General features: G+C 45.3%; 1 protein-coding gene across 2 annotated transcripts in view; it reads left to right on the top strand.

Moving 5' to 3' along the window:
- The window catches only part of LOC109741105 (mediator of RNA polymerase II transcription subunit 14), a 29,733-nt gene extending 9,690 nt beyond the window's left edge, over nucleotides 1–20,043 (top strand). Inside the window, exons 2-9 of one of the 2 annotated variants that reach the window (XM_020300178.4) lie at nucleotides 2,955–4,034; nucleotides 4,316–4,413; nucleotides 6,204–6,378; nucleotides 13,233–13,881; nucleotides 14,129–15,072; nucleotides 16,022–16,576; nucleotides 16,652–16,992; nucleotides 18,280–20,043. In XM_020300178.4, the coding sequence (XP_020155767.1) occupies nucleotides 2,955–4,034; nucleotides 4,316–4,413; nucleotides 6,204–6,378; nucleotides 13,233–13,881; nucleotides 14,129–15,072; nucleotides 16,022–16,576; nucleotides 16,652–16,992; nucleotides 18,280–19,081 (4,644 nt within the window). In that variant the 3' untranslated portion in view covers nucleotides 19,082–20,043. Of the gene's footprint in view, nucleotides 1–2,954; nucleotides 4,035–4,315; nucleotides 4,414–6,203; nucleotides 6,379–13,232; nucleotides 13,882–14,128; nucleotides 15,073–16,021; nucleotides 16,993–18,279 lie in introns of both variants that reach the window. The other variant, XM_020300177.4, reaches the window with a different exon arrangement.
- The last annotated feature ends 1,773 nt before the right edge of the window (nucleotides 20,044–21,816 follow it).

The following is a 21,816-nucleotide window of genomic DNA, read 5'->3' as shown; positions in this document are numbered from 1 at the left end:
AACAGCCTCCGTGTCACGGTCGCGAACGGCGACCACATCATTTGTTGGGGCCTTCTTCGACATGTCACCATCACCATTGACAAGGAAGCTCCTAGATGGTCTCCTGGCCTTTCCCGGCATGCCGCCATCACAATCGACAAGGAAGCTCTTGGACAGCCTCTTGGCCTCCTTCGCAGACACCTTCGCCGAGCCCAAAGGGCTTCCTCCATATCGCGCACACGACTACCACATACGATTGTTGTCCGGATCTCAATAGGTGGCCATCCGACCATACCGATAGCCGGCCATCTAGAAGGATGAGCTTGAGAAGCAGTGTGCCGAGATGCTGGAACGCGTCCTCATCCGTTGTAGCTCATCGTCTTTCTCCTCACCGGTGTTCCTGGTGAAGAAGTATGAGGGTACTTGGCGATTTTGCGTCGACAATCTGGGACTCAATAGCGTCACCTTCAAGGACAAGTTCTCCATCCCCGTCATCGACGATCTTTTGGCCGAGCAGAAGGGTGCTCGCTTCTTCATGAAGCTAGATCTCCGCTTCGGCTACCATCAAGTACGCATGGCTCCAAGGTATATCCACAAGACAACGTTCCGCACGCATGAAAGCCTCTTCGAGTTCATGGTGATGGCATTCGGTCTAACCAATGCCCCCTCGATATTCCAAGCTTTGATGAACGATGTGCCTCGTTCCTTCTTACGCCGATTTGTGCTCGTATTTTTTGATGACATTTTCATCTGCAACACCTCCTGGTAGGACCATCTTCGTCATGTCAAGCTCGTCTGGGAGGCTTTGAGGGCACATCAACTTTAACTCAAGCGCTCCAAATGTTCCTTTGGCGAGGAGTCGGTGACATACCTCGGCCATGTCATCTCCGCCGACGGCATCACCATGGACAGTTACAAGATACTCACAGTCGTCGACTGACCGGTTCCACGGACAGTGGTGCACAGCTTCCTGGGACTAGTAGAAACTACCGGAAGGTCATCTGTGAATTTGGTGTCTGGTCCGAGGACGGGGCTGCGTCTCGATGCCCTGAAGACCGCCCTCATCACTGCACCAGCCTTCCAACTCCCCAATTTTACCATATCGTTCACGGTGGAACTCACGTATGACTCAAGAGGCCACTACGTGGACACAAGGGGGGGGGGGGGGGGGGGTACCAGCAATTTTTAATGAATTGCGAAAGTCAGGATTTGAAATCAAGACCTTAGCTCCGATACCATGTTAAGCTTCATCCACTAGCCAACGCAACCAAAAGTCCGAACTAATGGAAAGAGCTAGTGCAATCCACATATATATTGTAACAATTTAAACACCGGGCATATGTGCCACCCATGTCTCCACTATTGGCCGACGTGTTGACATGGGGCATGAGGGCTTTCAGAAGTCGCTGCATCGCCTTCGCCGGGATTTTAACCTTCCCCAGGCTCGGGTGGCGCCCCAAAACTACATGCGTGTCTGCACCATGTGCCAGCGCAACAAGACGGAGCAGCTTCATCCAACCGGCTCGGACTGGTCCCCGACCGAGGGTGAAAGGCGCAAGGGCCATGCTGTGCAGGACTGCCCTAGTTCTTGTTCGAGTCTAGTGCTTGCCGAGTCCATCTAGAGTTAGAGTAGGAGTCCAGTTCGTAAGTCAGGAAGGTTTAATCCCGAAAAGGTTACCCTGCCGACTGGATCCAATTCCAATTAGAGTCCAAGTCTGTTTCTTCAGTTGTAATTGTCTATTTACAGCACCCCACTTGAGCAATAAAGCAAGCAGAAAAGTTAATCTTAGTATCTTACCTCTTGCTTCTGCACCGTGCGCCCCTCCAACCCTTGCTGCCGCCACGGGTCCAGGACTACCGTCCCCGGCCACGGGTATCTCACGACTACCTCTTATGCTCCACGTCTCAGCCCGCTGTTCCCAAGCACGTGACATGGGGAAATTTTTTAAAATCAGAGATGAAAAATTAGGGAAAGAACTTAAACATTCCAGTAAAGTTACTAAAAATTCTAGGGAACTTAAGAAGTCTCGTAATAATCAGAAATATTCGACCACATAATTCTTTAACGTTATGGAGGCTCTCGTTCAATACATTCTTCATCTTCAAAATCCACATATTTTCCCGTAACTTTGCACTTGGCTGAAAGATTCCTGTTTTTAAACGTTCCTGTTATCTCCTCTTTATTCTCTTTAATTTTCTTCCTTTTTCCTCAATGTCTTTTATATCTTCATCGTAAAGACTGTTTCTAGGGTATTTTCTGGTGCCTAAATTTCCCTACCAAAATCTTGGCAGCCAATGACATCTTGGCTCTTACTTGGTTGGTTGCCTATGAGAACTTGCCCACCCTCTTGACATTGCCTTCACAATTATTGCCATATAGGCAAACTAAGGGTCAAAGAATATCTAGCCAATGGTTGGCAAAAAATTGGTAGGGCATGTTGTGGAATCAACCAAACATACCTTCAAAATAAAATTTCAGTTAAAAAATCAAAATTTCCATATTTGTTTCTGGATTTTCCGAATATTTTGTTCTGCTGCCCCCCAACTTCTCCTTAAACTAGTCGAGTTTTCTAGAAAGGAGACTACAGTTTTTTTCTCCTAATTTTCTCCCATTTTCTTTTTTGAAATTTTTGCCTCTTTTTTGTGCTGATTGGGCATCCACGTGTACGAAACTGTCGTCATCTTTAAAACCGTTTTTGATGGAGCAAAGGACCAAACTTTATTCTATGTATGCAAAATTCATGCTGAAGAAGTGCGTACTGAAGTCGCAAAGAAAACCCAAAATGCCAACTTTAAAGTATTTTATCATTGTGTAATGTATTTGCTCTGACAGGCTACAATCTACCTTAATTCCTTAGCTACTCAACAAAGAATGTATTTCAAAACTAAGTTTTCCCCTTCATTATCATATTTGGGCCATCAAAATATGTATCTGGAATTTTGTGATAGAGAATATTGCTTTTGATCTTCTGCAGGTGCCCTTGCTTCATTACTGCCAGCAACTTGCGTCAACTCTCTCCAGCCATGAAACTTGCTTCATCCAAACAGGCGATTCACTGTTCTTTATGCATGAAGGATTGCAGCAAGCTCGTGCTCCCATTTTTGATGTTTCATCTGCGATAGAAGTCATACATACAGGGAGCTATAGGAGATTGCCTAAATCTGTAGAGGAAATAGGTACTCAGAATACACTTTTTCAAGATGAGCGGAAGCCTACATTGAAGAAATTAAGCACCCTTGTGCGGGCAAAATTACTTGAAACCCTAGTTCCTAAAGAAATGTCTGAGGTTTCGGTGACTGATGGAATAGCCAATGTACAGGTAGATGGCGAATTCAAAGTACTCCTTACGTTAGGTTACCGTGGGCACTTCTCGCTGTGGAGGATATTGCATATTGAGTTACTTGTTGGTGAGAACACCGGGCCTATTAAGCTTGAAGAGACAAGAAGGTATGTTCTGGGTGATGACATCGAACGGAGAATGGCTGTGGCTGACAATCCCCTCACAATTTTGTATACAATTCTCCATGAGCTATGCATCTCTTTTGTTATGGATACCGTAATTAGACAGACTAATGTTCTACGACAAGGTAGATGGAAAGAGGCAATAAAATCTGAACTTGTCTCGGATAGTCATAGAAGTGCAGGACAAGGTGGGAATAATGCTCCAACGCAGCTTGGTCAAGATGGAGAGCTCGATTCAAGTGGGTTCAGGATACCTGGTTTGAAAATAAATTATTGGCTGGATGAAAGAAACAGTGGGTCAGCAGAATCTGATTCATCTCCATTTATTAAAGTTGAGGCACTGCAAGATATGCAGATAAAGTGTCAGCACAGTTCATTTGTATTGGATCCACTTACAGATAAAGAAGCTGATCTTTCTCTTGATCTGAGCTGCATTGATGTTGAGGCAATCATTTTGAAAGCAATTGCTTGCAATAGACACACACGTCTTCTGGAAATTCAGAGGGAGTTGAAAAAAAATACTCGGATTTCTCGATCCCCAACTGATGTTGTCCTGAAACGGAAAGAAGTTCATATGGACGTCCTGCAAAAGGTACTGATATAAACCACTATATTTAGGATTGTGGATTTCCTTATGTTTGGGATACCTTACTGATTTGCACTTGCCAAAGCAGGATTCATAAATTTTCTTCATACCAGTCCATTACTGAAAATGCAACTTCACTGAACTCTTTATTTTCTTATATTTGCTCGAGCTAAGACTTGTGCATAATCACTTCTGAAGTTCTTTCGCCTGTGGGCATTTTTTTGTTTGCCTGCTTCCCTGCTTAGTTCTGATTTTTAGTGCTTTGTCTCTGTTCATAAATTGCACAGAGAGTGGATAGAAGGGGCTTCGAGAATTGTTGTACAAATGAAGTGCTTCAGGTTAGGGCATATGGAAAATCGTATATTCACCTGGGAATAAATATCAGGTCCGTTGTTATTTACCTTTTGCATGGCTGATGCTTCATCCTTACTTTCTTGTCCTTAATATCCACAAGGTATTTAGTGTCAGTTTTGTTAAGCTTCACGCACTAGCCAACGCAACCAAAAGTCCGAACTAATGGAAAGGGCTAGGCCATCCACATATACACTTCGACACCCCATTTCACGTGTGACGCGGGAAGTCAACACGTGAATAGACTCAGAGGTATGGCTCAAGAGGCCTATATGTGGACACAAAGGGGGGAACACCAATTTTTGAATAAATTGTGAAAGCCAGGACTTGAACTCAAGACCTTAGACCCTGATACCATGTTAAGCTTCATGCACTAGCCAACGCAACCAAAAGCCCGAACTTATGGAAAGGGCTAGGCAATCCACATACACACTTCAACAAGTTTATTCTTTTAAAGAATATTTATTCCATGGTCATGGACTCATGGTACTTATAAAACAACTAACGGAGTCATAAACTCTCTGGCAGTATAGGTATTATAGTGACTTCCTATTGTCTTTTATGTGAGAATCCTGTCTTTGCTTTCTCAGTATTTAGCCGGCCGCGCGCAACTTCAGTTGCATGATCGTGCACCGACACCAACTACAGTTGCATGTCCACCAGCTGCAAGCAAGTACAGTTACACGCCCGCGAACCGGTGTGCAACTGCAGTTGCACGTCCATCGGCTACGCGCTACTGTTTGTCCATCAGTTGCGCACTAGTGTATTTCCATCGGCCGCACACAACGGCAGTTACACGCCCTCCAGCCGTGCGCAACTGCATGTCCACTGGCCGCGCGCAACTGCAGTTGCATGTCTGTTGAGTTTGTAATCCTGCTGCCCGTTAGTAGCTAGCTTGTTTAGCTATACTGTTAGCTAAATAAACAGCCATGCAGCGTGTGCATGTCCACGCCCTGGCTGATCTCGTTGGGGTTGTTAGTTAGCTATTTAGGTGTGTGTCCTTACCAGCTCATGGGATGGCATGAGCATGATGATCACGGGGCACACACACACCTCACGTACATTGAGCTTCGTGGGATGGCACAACCGGTAAGTTCGGCGGCAACGAGTGCTTTACCTAGGTGTTGGTTGGCAGGCAAATGAATTCCTAGGTGATACCATGACAACTATGGTTATATCTGTCAAGTAGACTGGCAATGATGCAAGTGTTCTTCAATATTTAACTTTGACCGACGATTAGTTCAACTCTGCATTACTTCATATGTACAAACTTGACACCATAAAAAAGTTTTCTAATAAGAGCCCAATGGTATCAATTGTTTTTGTCATGTGATCCACACATTGCTGAACAAATATTGGAAAGCGTGCGGGCCTAATATTTTTGGACGGAGGGAGTGATCCTTTTAATTCATGGTAAAAGGCCTATCTTCCTGCATGTTCCACAATATAGATTCCAATAAAATTCAAGAGTGTATTATAGTGAGTTATTTCTATTCTAATTTCTAAGCCTTCCATCAATTCTAGGAATGAGAGTCGTGCACGATTATTTTTTTCCCTTAAATAGGCTTCAACAAGTCGGTTATCATGAAGGAAAGAAAGTACCTCCTTAGGGGATGTTTAGGAGAGGGATAGATTTTGAGTTCTAGTTAAAGTTTGACCCTAGAATATGGGTGTGTAAGACGGTAAGACCTCTAACCCATATGTTACAAAACATGCAGAATGATAAGATAACCCCCCACCCCAAAAAAAAATCTAATCTCTATATTTGTTCCAGCTCAGTCCCCTTTACTTCCTAAATTTATACCTTATTTCTTTCTACAATAGGAGTGGTGGCTTTCTCCTGCAATCACCAAAAAATATATTACCACCTTCTGCGGTATTAGACTCTGAAGAAGCCCTTAATAAACGGAGCATAACACCCACTGAGGTCTTCGTGAGCTTAAAGACCAGAAGCATCCTTCAGTTGTTTGCTGCGACAGGAAGGTTTTTGGGCGTGAAGGTTATCAATTTGCTCAACTTGCTGTCTTTATCTTCTGTTGTGTTGCAATCAGCTCTTGAATTTATTTCTTGCAAAGATCTCATTGAATACTGGAAAAATCTAGGAGCTTAGATATACTACGACATGAAACAGCAATACGTCGTCTTGTTCACGATGAACCTAAAACCAAAACCTTACTTGGTTGTACAATGATTTGCTTGGTAACTACAATAGCCAATAAAAGAATTCTCATGCAATTAATTGATCATACTTGGTCTTGCATTAACCATTTTCATGTAAAAAAAACAGTAACCCGTGCTTGGTATGAAGCCAATCTGAATAATGTGAACTGTCATAATGTAGATCAAAGGAGTAACTGCAAAGTAATTTGACACCAGTTGCAGCTGGCACCAAGTTTTAGAGAATCTACCACGTAAGTTCAGTTGGGCCAATGTCACAACTTGGACCAGGTATAATAAAATTGGGCCGGTTCACTGACTTAGGCCCAGAGTCAGTTGCCACGCCAACACCCCTTGCCACTTCCTTTGCTTCTGCTTTTCGCCATCTCAGAAAAACTGAAGAAGCTAGGGTGTCAGCCACTCTCCCCAGATCTACAAGGGCTTGGATGGAGGTATTGGGTTGTTAGCGCCCTACTACAACGCTTCTTGAGTTAACTGTTACATTTCTTTTTCGAGAAAACGCAAAAGCTTTGCGTTTCTTTCCATTGAAAAGGGGGAAGTTCAGTTACAGTTATCCGAGGACGTGCGGGTTACATCCAGTTTTTAATGCACGTCCTAGGTTTGAGGCAGCACGAGTCGGAGGCCAGGTGCCCCGGCTGCCGCCCAAGAGCAGGCCTCGTCCTTAATACTATCTAGAAGCGTGTTGAAGGACGGCGTTGCATTGTCGAAGACGCAGCTGTTCCTGTGCTTCCAAACCATCCATGGCACGAGCAACGCGACAGATTTCAGGGCCTTGCGTAGGATCGACGGCGTGTCATCCTTGGCATGTTTCCACCAGTCCATAAGCGACAGTTCCTGAGTGGGTGCTGGGGCTGGGATGCGTAGCCAGGCCAGAGTCTCGTGCCATGCCTGCCGGGCGAGGGGGCATTCCAGCAGCAGACGGCGCACCGTTTCCGGCTGTTGGTTACACAGGAGGCAGCGGGGGTGGTGCTGGAGTCCGTGACGAGCCAGCCTCTCTGCAGTCCAGCACCGGTCCTGGTTGGCCAACCAGTGGAAGAATTTGACTCTCGGCGGCGCCCAGCATTTCCAGATTAGTTTCCAGGAATAGCAGGCCGTTGATCCATGGAAGGTGGCCATGTAGCAGGACTGCGCGGAGTAGTTGCCGCTTGCTGTCCATCTCTAGATCAACCTGTCCGGAGTTGCGGAGAGCTCGGCGCGCTGCATGATCTGCCAGAGCTGCAGATACTGACCAATCTCGTGGAGGCCGAGGTTGCCTTGGATGTCGCGTGCCCAGGAGTTGCCATTGAGCCCGTCCGCCACTGTTCTCGTCGTCCGTCATCGCTTGGGGATGCAGCCGTATAGGTTAGGCATGAGCTCACGCACAGATTGGCCGCCGATCCACCGGTCCTCCCAGAGTAGCGCGGTCTACCCATTCCCAATGACTGTGGACGTGGATGCCCAGAACAGGGCCCGTTCCGTGGGCGAGAACTGGAGGTCGAGCCCTTGCCACGCTCGCTCCGGGTCTGTTCTGGAGAACCACAACCAGCGTAGCCGTAGAGCGAGGCCGGCACGCTCGAGATCTCGCACGCCTAGGCCCCCAAGCTCGATGGGGCGGCAGGCTCTGTTCCAGTTCATGTGGCAGTGTCCCCCATTGGCAGCGGCTCGTCCAACCCAAAGGAAACCACGCTCAATCTTCTCGAGCTGCTTGAGTGTTTTTTTGGGAGGCGCGAACGCAAGCAATTGGTGCACCGGGATGGCACTCAGGACCGATTTGACCAGCGCCAGGCGCCCGATTTTAGTCATCAGCGGCCTTCCAGGTCAGTAGGCGCGCGGCGACAGCATCCACCATGGGCTATAGCTGGGCGGCAGATGGGCGGCGCGTAGACATGGGGATGCCGAGGTAGGTGATGGGGAGAGTCGCCACCGGGCAGCCGAGGTGCGCGATCATCTCCGTGGCCGCCTGGTCGCCATGCAGGATGGTGGCGGAGCTCTTGGCGAAGTTCACCTGCAGGCCGGAGGCACTGCCGAACAAGGCGAGAATCTCCCTGATCGCAGTGGTGTCATCCGCCGTGGCGTGGCAGAAGACCATGACGTCGTCGGTGTAGAGCGAGAACGCTGGAATGAGTCGCCGTGGGTGCAGGGCTGCCGGATGCCCAGGCTGTGGGCACGTCGCAAAAGCCGTCCCAGAGTGTCGATGGCGAGCACGAAGAGCTGCGGGGACATGGAGTCGCCCTGCCGGAGCCCTTGTCGGTGCCAGATGGGGGGTCTGGGCTCGCCGTTCAGAAGGATGCGCGTGCTGGCAGAAGACAGGAGGATGGCGGTCCACTCCAAGAATCGGTTCCCAAATCGATACCGGTGCAAAACCTCAAAGAGGAATGGCCATGACAGGGAATCAAAGGCGCGCGTGAGGTTGAGCTTGAGCATGACTCTCGGAGCTCTCAGTTGGTGCAGCAGCTTGAGTGACTGCTTGACAAGGACGTAGTTGTCGTGCAAGCTTCTTCCCGAGATGAATGCATTTTGGTTGCGGCTGACCAGATGATCCAGCTTGGCACCGAGGCGGATCGAAAGCACCTTGGCGAAGATTTTGGCCACAAGGGGCAGATCGGTTGGTAGTCGCGCAGCCCATGGGCGGCGGCGTTCTTCGGGAGCAGCATCAACAATGCTTGGTTCAGTTTGTAGAATCCCCTTCCTCGCATGTCATAGAGTTGCCGGAACACGTCAAGGAAATCCTGCCTGATGATGGTCCAGCATGCACGGAGGAATTCTGCCGTGGACCCGTCTGGGCCCGGCGTCTTGCGTGCGGGGAGGCGCTTGACAGCCTCCCAAATCTCCTCTGCGCTGAACGGTGCATCGAGGTCGGCAAGATCGGTCGGCTCAATGAGCTGTGACAGGTCCAGGGAGTGCTCCCGGACGGTCGCCGTGCCGAGCAGGGCCTCAAAATGAGTGAAGGCTGCCTCTGCCATGTCGGCGTGGTCAGTGAGCACCCTGCCGTCCGCGGACAGGCTGTAGATGCGGTTCTTCTGCCAACGGAACGAGCACTGCCGGTGGAAAAAGCCCGTGCTGGCGTCACCGTCTTTGAGATTGGCAATGCGGGAACGTTGCCGGGCGATCGTGCGCTCCATCAACGCGAGCCCCAGGTAGGATATCTTGAGCTGCTTGCGAAGCCAGGCTTCCGGGGGCGTGAGGTTGCGCGATTCCTGGGCTTGGTCGAAGCGCGAGATGAGGTCCTGGGAGATCGCAAGCTTGGCCTTGATGTTGCCTGTAGACCTGGAGATCCAGCTAGTAAGACTCGTCGTCGTCGCCGGGAGCCTGAGCATGAGACGGTGGAAGGGGTCGGCGTGGTATGTGGAGCCCCAGGCCACGGTCACAACGTCATGGAACCCTTCCAATCGCAGCCAGTATTCCTCAAAATGGAATTGTCTATGCAAGGTGGGCGTGGGTGAGCAGTCCAGCAGCAACAGGGCTTGGTCCGACACCACGGACGCAATGCATCAGAGGTGGCATCCGCTATGCGCGTCTTCCCAGTCGGTCGTCGGATGCGTATTTCTCGGGATGTGACTTTTGATGAGTCCCGTCCCTTCTACCCGCGTCCATCTTCATCGACCTTTGCAGTAGAGGACATCTCTTTCCTCACTTTTTCTGACACACCTATCACCCCCGTTGAGCCCTTGTCCATCCATCGTACTCCCCCTGCTTCTCCGACCATTGCACATCCAACTTCGCCATCTCCGATGGTTTCCTCACCTCGCTTGTCACATGATTCCGCACCTTCCTCTCCGGTGACATCTCCCTCTCCCTCACCTGAGTCTACCCTGATGGTTCCTCCTGGCATTCTTCCATCCTTCTCTCACTTTTATACTCGTCGTCCACGTGTTGTGGATGCATCTACTGATGCGCCATCTGCTTCTGATGTGCCATCTTCCTCCTCTCAGCCTACTTATGGCTTACATCCTCGTCCGCTTCCGCCTGTTGATCGTCTTGGTTTTCCAAGTGCTGGTGCTGCTGTTCTTGAGCCGACTTCTTATCGTCAAGCTGTTGTTCATCCCGAATGGTAGTTTGCGATGGCAGAGGACCTTGCTGCTCTTGAGCGCACCGGCACGTGGGACCTTGTTTCTCTTCCTCCAGGTGTTCGCCCAATCACTTGTGAGTGGGTCTACAAGGTTAAGACTCGCTCCGATGGATCTCTTGAGCGCTACAAAGCTCGTCTTGTGGCTCGTGGCTTTCAGCAGGAGCATGGCCGTGATTACGATGAGACTTTTGCTCCTGTGGCCCATATGACCACTATTCGCACACTTCTTGCCGTGGCCTCTGTTCGTCACTGGTCTGTGTCTCAGCTTGATGTTAAGAATGCCTTTCTTAATGTTGAGCTGCGTGAGGAAGTTTACATGCAGCCCCCACCTGGGTATTCTGTTCCTGATGGCATGGTATGCCGTCTTCGTCGCTCTCTCTATGGCCTTAAGCAAGCCTCTCGCGCCTGGTTTGAGCGTTTTGCCTCTGTAGTGACTGCCGCTGGTTTTTCAGCGAGTGCTCATGATCCAGCGCTCTTTGTCCACCTTTCCGCTCGTGGTCGGACTCTTCTTCTTCTCTATGTCGATGACATGATCATCGCTGGCGACGACCCTGAGTATATTGCCTTTGTGAAGGCCCGTCTTAGTGAGCAGTTTCTTATGTCTGATCTTGGCCCTCTTCGGTACTTTCTTGGGATAGAAGTCTCTTCTACCTCTGATGGCTTTTTTATTTCCCAGGAAAAGTATATCCAGGATCTTCTTGCTCGTGCTACTCTTACTGATGAGCGCATTGTTGAGACTCCCATGGAGCTCAATGTTCACCTCCGTGATACTGATGGTGACCCCTTGTCTGATCCGACGCGTTATCGTCATCTTGTTGGGAGTCTTGTCTATCTAGCTGTCGCTCGTCCGGATATCTCTTATCCAGTCCATATTTTGAGTCAGTTTGTCTCTGCTCCCACTTCGGTTCACTACAGTCACCTTCTTCGTGTTCTCCGCTATCTTCGTGGCACGATCTCTCACCGTTTGTTCTTTCCTCCCTCCAGTTCATTACAGCTTCAGGCCTATTCGGATGCTAGGTGGGCTAGTGATCCCTCGGATTGCCGTTCACTTTCTGCTTATTGTGTTTTCCTTGGTGGTTCTCTTATTGCCTGGAAGACGAAGAAACAGACCGCAGTTTCCCGTTCGAGTGAAAGAGGCTGAGTTGCGAGCTATGGCTCTTTTGACGGCAGAGGTGACTTGGTTATGGTGGTTACTTCAGGATTTTGGTGTTTCTGTCACTACACCTACTCTGCTATTGTCTGACAGTACAGGTGCTATTAGCATTGCGCGTGACCCTGTGAAGCATGAGCTCACCAAGCATATTGGTGTTGATGCTTTTTATGTGCGTGCTGGTGTGCAGGATCAGGTTATTGCTCTTCAGTATGTGCCTTCCGACTTACAGTTGGCGGATTTCTTTACGAAGGCCCAGACAAGAGCACAATATGGCTTCTATCTCTCCAAACTCAGTGTTGTTCATCCACCATGAGTTTGAGGGGGGGTGTTAGAGTAGTATATATAGTCATGTAGCCTTTTCTGTTTACCCATTGTCTAAGGGGTTTTCTGCATATTTCCTGCACCTGTACATGTATATATACTGGCCTATGGCCTCATGGGAATACAAGTTGCATATTTCCTAATATCAACAGAAGTTTTTTTTTTTTTTTTTCTGTTGAAGAACCATCTACCTCGGCAGTGTGCTGACACCACATCCAAACATGGCTGATCTTTGGTACCCTTGGTTTCCCTGTTTGGTACGTCCAGGATCCTTAGTGTTGACATCTGGAGCCCAATTACACTGACATCACACTTATGTCTTGATTCTGCAGCACCCGAGCTCACAACATCGTCTTGAACCCTTCTCTGTCACCATCGAAAGGAGGGAAAATCACTGCCATTCCATTTTATCCGTCTCCAAGCTGAGTCTGGTTGTGCCTGGTCACTGGGGAGTCTGGCCGTGGCTGCCTCACCAATACTATTTTTCTTGTTGGACCTTTTTGCCAATGAAGTATCGACGCCGAGGAGTTGCCAATCCACACACAAATATCTGTAACCAAAGTATTTTTATTTTGTAATCACGTAACCAAATCATTAGTCAGGAGTGAGGTGGAAGAGTGGAGTGAAGTGGTATGGATTTATCACCTGACACAAGGCCTGACCTACTCGGTTGGTCCGGTTATTTCTTGCCTGGACTGAACCGTACTATTTGTTTGAACTCACTTGTCCAAAGTTTTTAGTATTCAGAAACTTGGTGCAAGCTGCAACTGAGATTAATATATACCTGGTCTAAATGCAATGTGCCAACTTAAATTAAGCTATAAAGTTCACGCTTATGAGCCATTTTGCTCAAAGTTCCATGCATAAGGGAACATGTCACATGTGAAGAGAAGATGTCTTCTTGGTATTATCCACGTTATTCTAGTGATATATGTCCTTGTACTATGCATTTGAGTTTTAATTACTAGCACCAACTGGACCACAGGGAAAAGCCTCAGCTTTATATCTGTCAGGGCCCCAAACATTTTAGAACTATTAGCCTTTTATGTGTATACTCATAGTGAAACGTCGTTTCTATATTTGATTGTTTTCGTTCATATAGTACTATCTTAAAACTTATATACTAAATTTATTTGTCTGGTGCTTGTTCCAGGTTTACTCCGAGTGTCAGATTACTCTGAAGATACCAAAATCCATACTGTATGGTTCAGATTTTATGGTTATGGGATTTCCTTGGCGTACAAATGCCTATTATCTTCTGATGCAACTTGATGACAACCTCATGCCGGTTTTTTATTTGCTTGAGGTGCATATTGACGGAGAAGACAGGTCTAACATTGATACAACCACTGACGCTAAAGAAGTTGTAAGGTTTAACAGAATTGACATTGGCCAGATGCAACTAGGTGAAGATGAATGCATTGCAAATCTTCTCGATGTAGAGAAATTGCAGGTGCTACAAAGCATGGAAGATGGGTCTCCCGGGCATAGTGAAATTGATGAGTCTCTTCCTCTAAAGCCTTCATTTTCTTCTGTTGTTAACGCAGTATTAGGATATGAGCGAGATTCTCCAAGTAAGGAAAATTGGCTGTCTTATAGTTCGCCCTCAACTCATTTGAGTTCTCAAAAAGTTGGCCGTCAGGGGGTTAGCAGTAGAGCTGGCCCACCTGAACTGGATGACGAGTTACTACATTCTAACATTGACACAGCAAAAGTCGCTTCTGGTGTCACTTTGGACAGTTATCTGCTGAGTAATTCGAAGTCTGCAAATAGTACAGAGACCTCCGTTTCGGTCCCTGCAGGTGATCATCCATCCAAGCTATCAGCTTGTTAATTCGGTCATGACTTGAGAGCTCATTTAGATCTCGAGAAATCATGTTATTGTGGATGGAAATAAATCTCCTTGCCTTGATTCTCAAATAATCCAAACTATAGTACTGTGCACATTAACCAAAATTAGAATTTTTAGTCTCTGATATTCAAATAGCTTTTTATGTAAAATAAAGAGGTTTTCTTCTTAATGTTATGCTTTTATTTGGAAATTGTCAGGTTTGGAGAATATCTCCGCTTTACGCTCTGAAGTTCCATCTGGAAAGAGATATCTTTCAGAGTTCTTGTTGAACATCCCATCATTACAGCGATCAATAATCAGTGGTGGGCCAAGAAAGAGAAGAAAACTGCCAGAAGATGCAAGCAGCGTGCAATCTCGAACAACCCTCACCTATGGAACTATACTGAGAGAAGGAAATTGTTGTATTACAGAAAATATATATGCTTCTGTGCTTCTTCAAGTCATAAAGCATTGTTCGCTTCGTATCAAATATGCTCAACTGACTACCCAGATGAATTCTCTTAACATTCCATATGTAGAAGAAGTTGGTCTGGGGACACCCTCCTCTAATCTTTGGTTACGGCTACCTTTTGCTCAAGATGGTTCTTGGAAACACACATGCTTACGTCTCGGTGAAGCTGGAAGCATGTCATGGGGTGTTAGGATCAACGATCCATATTATGGTGCACTGTGGGAACTTCATGGAGGCAGCAATACTACAGAATGGGGTTCTCATGTTCGCATTGCAAACACTTCTGAGATGGATTCACACATCTCTTTTGACTATGATGGGGTCACCTTGACTTACAACTCTGTTGAGGCTGATAGTATACAGCGGCTTGTCTCAGAATTACGACGACTTTCAAATGCTCGTGTATTTGCTTGTGGAATGCGGAGGTTGGTTCGTATTAAAGTAGATGAGAAATTAGTTGAGAATCAGTTAGCTACAAAGGCAAAGTTACATGCAAGAAAAGGTTTCAGGAACAGGTTATCGGACCAGATGGCTAAAAATTTCCGGATTAACGCTGTTGGTTTGATGAACTTGTGGTTCAGTTATGGTGCCAATGCCATGCCCATGGTTCACTTTGTTGTCGAGTGGGATGCCAGTAAGGCTGGTTGCACAATGCGTATTTCACCAGATCATCTTTGGCCACACACAAAGGTATGGTTTTTAGATACAAGCGTACTGCATCACAGTATATGCAACTGTGCATTACATTACTGCATGTTTGGCTGACTTGTGATTATGCTTCGTTTGGGGTAACATGTTGACTGAAGTTTTATATTTGAAAATGCATCACCTCATTTACTAGATTGGATATTGATAAAGATCTCAGTGAGGTTGGTATAATAGGTATCAGTACGGTGTGCAGTTGTGCATGCTTTCCTTTTTTAACTGCAGCCATCTCAGTGATTAAACTACATTTGTTCTCAATCCACTTTATAGTCACTTGACCTTTCCCCGACCCTGCGCAAGTGGGGGCTACGTGCACCGGGCTGCCCACTTTATAGTCACTTGCATCCAACTGAACTATTCGACTTCTTTAAAAGTTTAGATACTGTTTTTGTTCAGATATGATGTTGTTTTGTACTACCTCTGTCTCAAAATATGAGACGTTTTGCAGCGTCTCAAAATATAAGACGTTTTTGCAGTTCAAATTGAACTGCAAAAACGTCTTATATTTTGAGACGGAGGTAGTACTTTTGTTAGTCTTACATGGAAACTGTTGATCAAAGTGCATATTTTTATGTTTGGAATGCTAGCAGTTACCATGGCATGTTTTATTTGTAACTTGAAGTTGTCAAACACTGGTGGTTTAAATTTGGTTTCCTTGTCTGTAGTTGGTTAGCATTTGGTTCATGAACAAATTGAAATGCAGCACTGGTCGATTTAAGCTCAATTTGACCAAAATGTGACCACAGAATATCATTATTTGCATGATTCTTTTTTTACCGAGAAAGTGCAAAAAGTTCTGCCAATCTGTGTTGCGCCAGACTTTTGAATTTTCTACTTAGGCATTCTAAACTCTGAACAAGACTTGGCATACTTCTATATGAAATTTGCACGAGATATTGTCAATCTTTTGTTTAATCACGTTTCCATAATGCAGTTTTTGGAGGATTTTGTGAATTGCAATGAGGTAGCATCATTTTTGGATTGTATCAGACTGACAGCAGGTCCTTTACTTTCCCTTGGTGGTGCAATTCGTCCTGCAAAGATGCCTGCTGTCCCTGCTGTTTGCGGTTCTGCACAAAAGCAAAACAATGTTCTTTTGGCAAATGGTTCATCATCAACTACTGTGCATATAAACAGTCATGATGCTCAGACTTCCTCTATGCTCTCTGCTGTAGGCTGGACTGGTCATGGACTAGTTCCTAGTTCTTTGATGCCTTTTGATGTTTCTGTTGTGCTCCGTGGGCCATACTGGATACGCATTATATATCGCAATAAGTTCTCTGTTGACATGCGCTGCTTTGCTGGGGATCAGGTCTGGCTGCAGCCAGCAACCCCTCCAAAAGGTGGGCCTTCAATTGGTGGATCTTTACCTTGTCCACAATTTCGACCATTCATAATGGAACATGTTGCTCAGGGTCTAAATACTCTTGAGCCGAGCTTTCTGAATGCTAGACATACTAGTGCCAATACTTCATCTGGAAGTCAACAGGTAGATACTACTATGAATCGCTTGAGTGGTGGTACTCCTGGGGAAATTAAGCTAACTTCAGGTGTTGGTTGTCAGATAGCAGCTAGTGTGAGTAGAGCAGGCAATGCCACGCTACCTTCAGGAGACGGAGCTCCTGCACACCTTTCTCCTGACACTAACCTTCCTGTGCATATGAAAGGAGAATTGAACACAGCTTTTATCGGGCTTGGAGATGATGGTGGCTATGGTGGTGGCTGGGTCCCTCATGCTGCTCTTAAGAAGGTGTTGCGAGGCATTCTCAAGTACCTTGGAGTTCTATGGTTGTTTGCGCAATTGCGTGATATTCTGAAAGATATATTGGGGTCAGTTTTGAAAGATAATGAAGGTGCACTTCTGAATTTGGATCAAGAACAGCCAGCGTTGCGCTTCTTTGTGGGGTAAGATGCAATTTATTCATATATTAGCATGGTATCTACTCCCTCCGTTACTAAATATAAGTCTTTCTAGAGATTACAATAGGAACTACATACGGATGTATATAGACATATTTTAGAGTGTAGATTCACTCATTTTGCTCCGTATGTAGTCCCTTTTGGAATCTCTAGAAAGACTTATATTTAGGAACGGAGGGAGTACAAGAAAGCCAAGATATCCCCAACTTTTATACTTTACAGAAAACCAAAATATCCCCTGCTTTTCTGATATGTTAATGGCCTAATATGATGCAATTGGATGACTAGATGCGTGTTATTAGAACACAATTGCACATGGAAAGTTCCCAGAGTTGTGCAAATTTTTCTTATCATTCTTTACATTAATGTTGTCCTATTTTTAATGTTTAGTTTTTCTTGTTCATATATATTGTACTCCCTCCGTCCCAAAATAAGTGTCTCAACTCTGTACTAACTTTAGTACAAAATTGTACCAAGGACAGAGTGAGTACAAAAGAAGGGATGGATGCCAAGGGTTGAAGTAAGGGTTTTTAGGTGAAAGATGAGACCATAGATTTGGGCGATAAACTTTGGAGGGAGAATTGATCCATTCTTCTGAACAGAAACAATTCTGCTTTTCCTATAAATTAGGCAGTTCGCCCCCCAACAAATTTGATCTGGTTAACAGGATGCAGGGAAAACTTGTTCTTATCACTATATACCAGATGCTAAGAAAAGAGGGCAGCCTGGTGCACGTAGCTCCGCTTGTGTAGGGTCCGGGGAAGGGTCCGACCACTTTGGGTATTTTGTACGCAGCCTTTCCCTATGTTTCTGCAAGAGGGTGTTTTCAGGACTCGAACCCCTGACCTCATGGTCACAAAGCAATATCTGTGCGCATCCTTGAATAGAGACGTGCCTAACAATTTTTGCTAACAAATTTTTTTATGTCCTTTGAGATGTTATCCCTAACAATAGTATGTAATTGAATAATCAGTGCAATGTTATCTCAAACAATGAACCCAAAAGATGAAATAGCAACCTTATGATCTTATCTAGTCTGGACGGTTGCTCGCTAAGAGCAACGATACAAGTACATAATCTTTTACTACATGTTAGATTGTAGATGAAAATGGTAGGATTAAGTGCTGGGATATACCAAGGGTCAAAATCACATTCATCGTAATCTATTTTATATCAGTTTATTATCACATCAGTCAATATGCACCAACATCGATGTAGATTCCTGAAGGAATATTGTATCTGAATGTTTTTTCTGACTCGTTTTTCCTGCAGTGGTTATGTCTTTGCAGTTAGTGTTCAGCGAGTTCAACTGCACCTTCAAGTTCTTAATGTGAAGCGGTTTCACCACCAGCAACAGCAACAGCAAGCTCCTCAGAGCAGTGCTCAGGGAGAGCTAACACCATCTGAGATACATGAGATATGCGATTACTTTAGCAGATGTGTTGTCTGTGAACCTTATGATGCTTCTAGGATTGCTTCTTTTATCATGTTGCTTACTCTGCCCATTTCAGTTATACAAGAATTTGTAAAACTAATTACATGGAATAAAAGCTTGTCCGAGGCTCATGGGGACATCGCTGCTGCAGAGCGGGCACGGGCTGAACTTTGTTTGGAAAAGCATCCAAGATCAGTTTCAGATGATTATACTGAACCTTCTTTATTATCCAAGAGTAATATTCAGCATGACAGAGCCAACAATTCAGTAGATTTTACCCTAACTTTTGTGCTTGACCATAATCTTACACCACATGTGAGGACATCTGGTGGAGCTGCTTGGTTACCATTTTGTGTTTCTCTGAGATTAAGGTACACCTTTGGGGATACTAGTCATATCGCATACCTTGCAATGGATGGCAGCCATGGTGGTAGATCTTGCTGGTTGCAACACGAGGATTGGGAGAGGTGTAAGCAGAGTGTTGTTAAAGCAGTGAAGATGGTGAATGGATCGCCAGCAGGTGGAGAGACAAGCCGAGGAAGGCTGCAAATGGTTGCTGAAATGGTCCAAAAGCAACTGCAACTGTGCCTAGTGCATTTAAGAGATGGCTCGCTTTCTGCTGGCTCAACTCGACCATGAAATGCATATTTTGAATTCTTGTAGCCAGACTATGAGTTGTGTTTCTGGTAGTTGCTGACTTGCTCACTACTGAATAAGTCACTAGATGTTTGATAATATGGTGGCTGACATACTGGTGTTTTCAGCTGAGGGCTCATGATGTTCCAGTTATTGGTTACTGGTACTCTATGGTGACTCATTGTTTGTTTTGTACAGCTCACCTTTGTAGCTAGTGTGCTGCTGATTAGACCTTAGAACCCCTGAAAAGCATGTTTGTGGAAGATGTACATCTCAGCTCTCAGGACAACAAGCAGCAGCCTGTGTTGCCCACTGTCCCTCTCTGCAGTAGCAATGTCCCCATGAACCTTAGAACCCAGACACAGAGGACTTGCCTAGTCTTTGCTTTGGCAGGAATTGGATTTAGATTTGAGATGCAGGGGAGGCGTGACGCGGACTGCGATGGAGCTTGCAAAGTGTTAGGGGGTAGGGTCGAACACTCGGTGTATGCCAGAATCTGACACAGGCTATGGCAGAGCTGAAAAGGGAACACAGTGGAAAGTTTTGGTTTCACTTCATGGTCTCCGACTCTGGTCTTCCCCTTATGTTTCCTCTCTTCCATGAAATCGACCCCGGTGAACTGTTGAAAACCTTGTAGATTTGAAGGTGTCTGCTTGGTTTGATACCCACAAGGAAGGCACAACGGCTATGTTTGGTTTGATCACCGATATGCATGTGATGGTAGACTTGTTTCGAAGATGCAAACTTATGTTGCATGTATTGTTGACAATTCAGAAAGAGTGGAGATAAATTCCCATTTTTTTCTTGGATATATTGTTTCCTAAGGTGCAGGCTGTTCTGCAAGCTTGGTTTGGCTGTGAGTGCTTAGATTCAGACTACCCATATGGGAGTTACTTAGACTAATAACATGCATATGTTACTAGTCTATGTTACTATGAGAGTAACATATTTGTGGTGTCATGCAACCATTTATTTATTAGCTTGTAGACATATTTTGTCTTCATATGTGTGATTTTACCCATAGTGTTATTAACTCGGTGTTGAGGTTTTTCTTTTCTTCGAAAAGGACTCAAATTTACTACTCTATTCGATCCATGTTATTAATTGTAGCTGATTTAGTACAACAATTAATATGGATTGAAGAGAGTATAAAAGTTCACGAGAAATACAAAGTATTCAAAACATAATAAAAATTATATCGAGGTTCTTGGACCATTGACCATTGTCATTGGCAAAATGAGCCGCCTAGGCGTTGTTGTCGTCCCCATATCAGAGCCGGGCTGACCTGTTGATGACAGCCAAGAAGTTTTTATGCATGTGTATCTAAGGACCAACACCACTGGCGAAGCTAGCATGAGATCACGCCTAGGGCTAAGCTAGTTTACACTCTAGTGGCTTTATATGTTGTACTCCCTCCGTCTCAAAATAAGTGACTCAAAAGAAATTACAAAGGATATTGGTATTACGCCTAGGGCTCTAGCCCCAACTGCTCTAGGCCCGTCTCCACCACTGACCAACACCTTGAAGCCTTTGGAGTGGCTGTTGCACCTTTAAATCGATCAAAAGAACCTGGCATCAAATCTTGTTGTCGCATACAAATAACAAGAAAGCCTAATCTTGCCGGCAAGATTCTATTTCGATGGTTCGTCTAATCTGTTTTGATGGTTAAAAATAAGAAGGATCGGAGCTAGGAAGACTGATTCAAAGAAGAAGTGCCGCCATATATTTGAGCGTTGCCCATGTGAAGACTAAAATCCTAATCTATCAATAAAATGTGATGCTCCAAAATATTACTAGTTGGATACGATTTGTAAATAAGTTAATATTAATAGGTTCATATTACCTATCTTTGTGGTGCGGATTTTTGAACCCGAGTCTATATGCACCCGACTAAAAGAAGAGAGTAAAAATGTCAAAAACATGTGAAACTTTATTGCGACAAATATAGTATAGCATAGCACTAACGTTTAAAGGGGACAAAATGACTTCTGTGATATTGTAAAAAAAAGACAAAACCGCAACTACAAAATGTGTGAACATCAAGCTTAATTTAGTATCAGTTTTGTTTTTATTCGTTCAGAATACCACAGAAGTCATTTTGTTGCAAAACTTTACACATGAGTAATACACTAGACAATGCTTGTTCCGAAAAAGTTTCACAAATATTTGATCATTTTTACTATTTTTATTTTTTTCTTGCAATTCGGGTACATGTGCACCCATGTACCAAGGTGTATTTTCGCTATCTTTTCCACTATAAACTTAATATACATTAGGTCCTGATACGTCTCCAACTTATCTATAACTTATGAAGTATTTATGCCATGTTTATAACAATTTTATATGGTTTTGGTATGATTTGAATGAAACTAACCTGGACTAACGCTGTTTTCAGCAGAATACTATGGGGTTGTTTTTTGTGCAGAAATAAAAGTTCTCGGACTGGGATGAAACTTTTTGACGATTTTTTAAACAAAAGAGACCCACAAAGCTTCGTGGGAGGACCAGAAGAGCCACGAGGTGCCCATGAGGCACCAGGGAGCGCCAGGGGGTGGTGGTGTCGTGGTGCCTGTGGGCCCATCTTAGCCCATCTTGACGTGGGACCGATGCCAAAAAATCCTATACATAGAGAAACCCCCAGAAATAACCCTAGAACTTCGACTTCACCGGGGCAAGCATTTGTACCTTCGAAATACCATGGAGCCCTGTTTCGGCACCATGCCGGAGGGGGAAATCAT

Source organism: Aegilops tauschii, chromosome 2 (assembly GCF_002575655.3).
Source record: "Aegilops tauschii subsp. strangulata cultivar AL8/78 chromosome 2, Aet v6.0, whole genome shotgun sequence".
Lineage (NCBI taxonomy): Eukaryota > Viridiplantae > Streptophyta > Magnoliopsida > Poales > Poaceae > Aegilops > Aegilops tauschii.
This window is presented reverse-complemented; position numbering and strand designations above follow the sequence as displayed.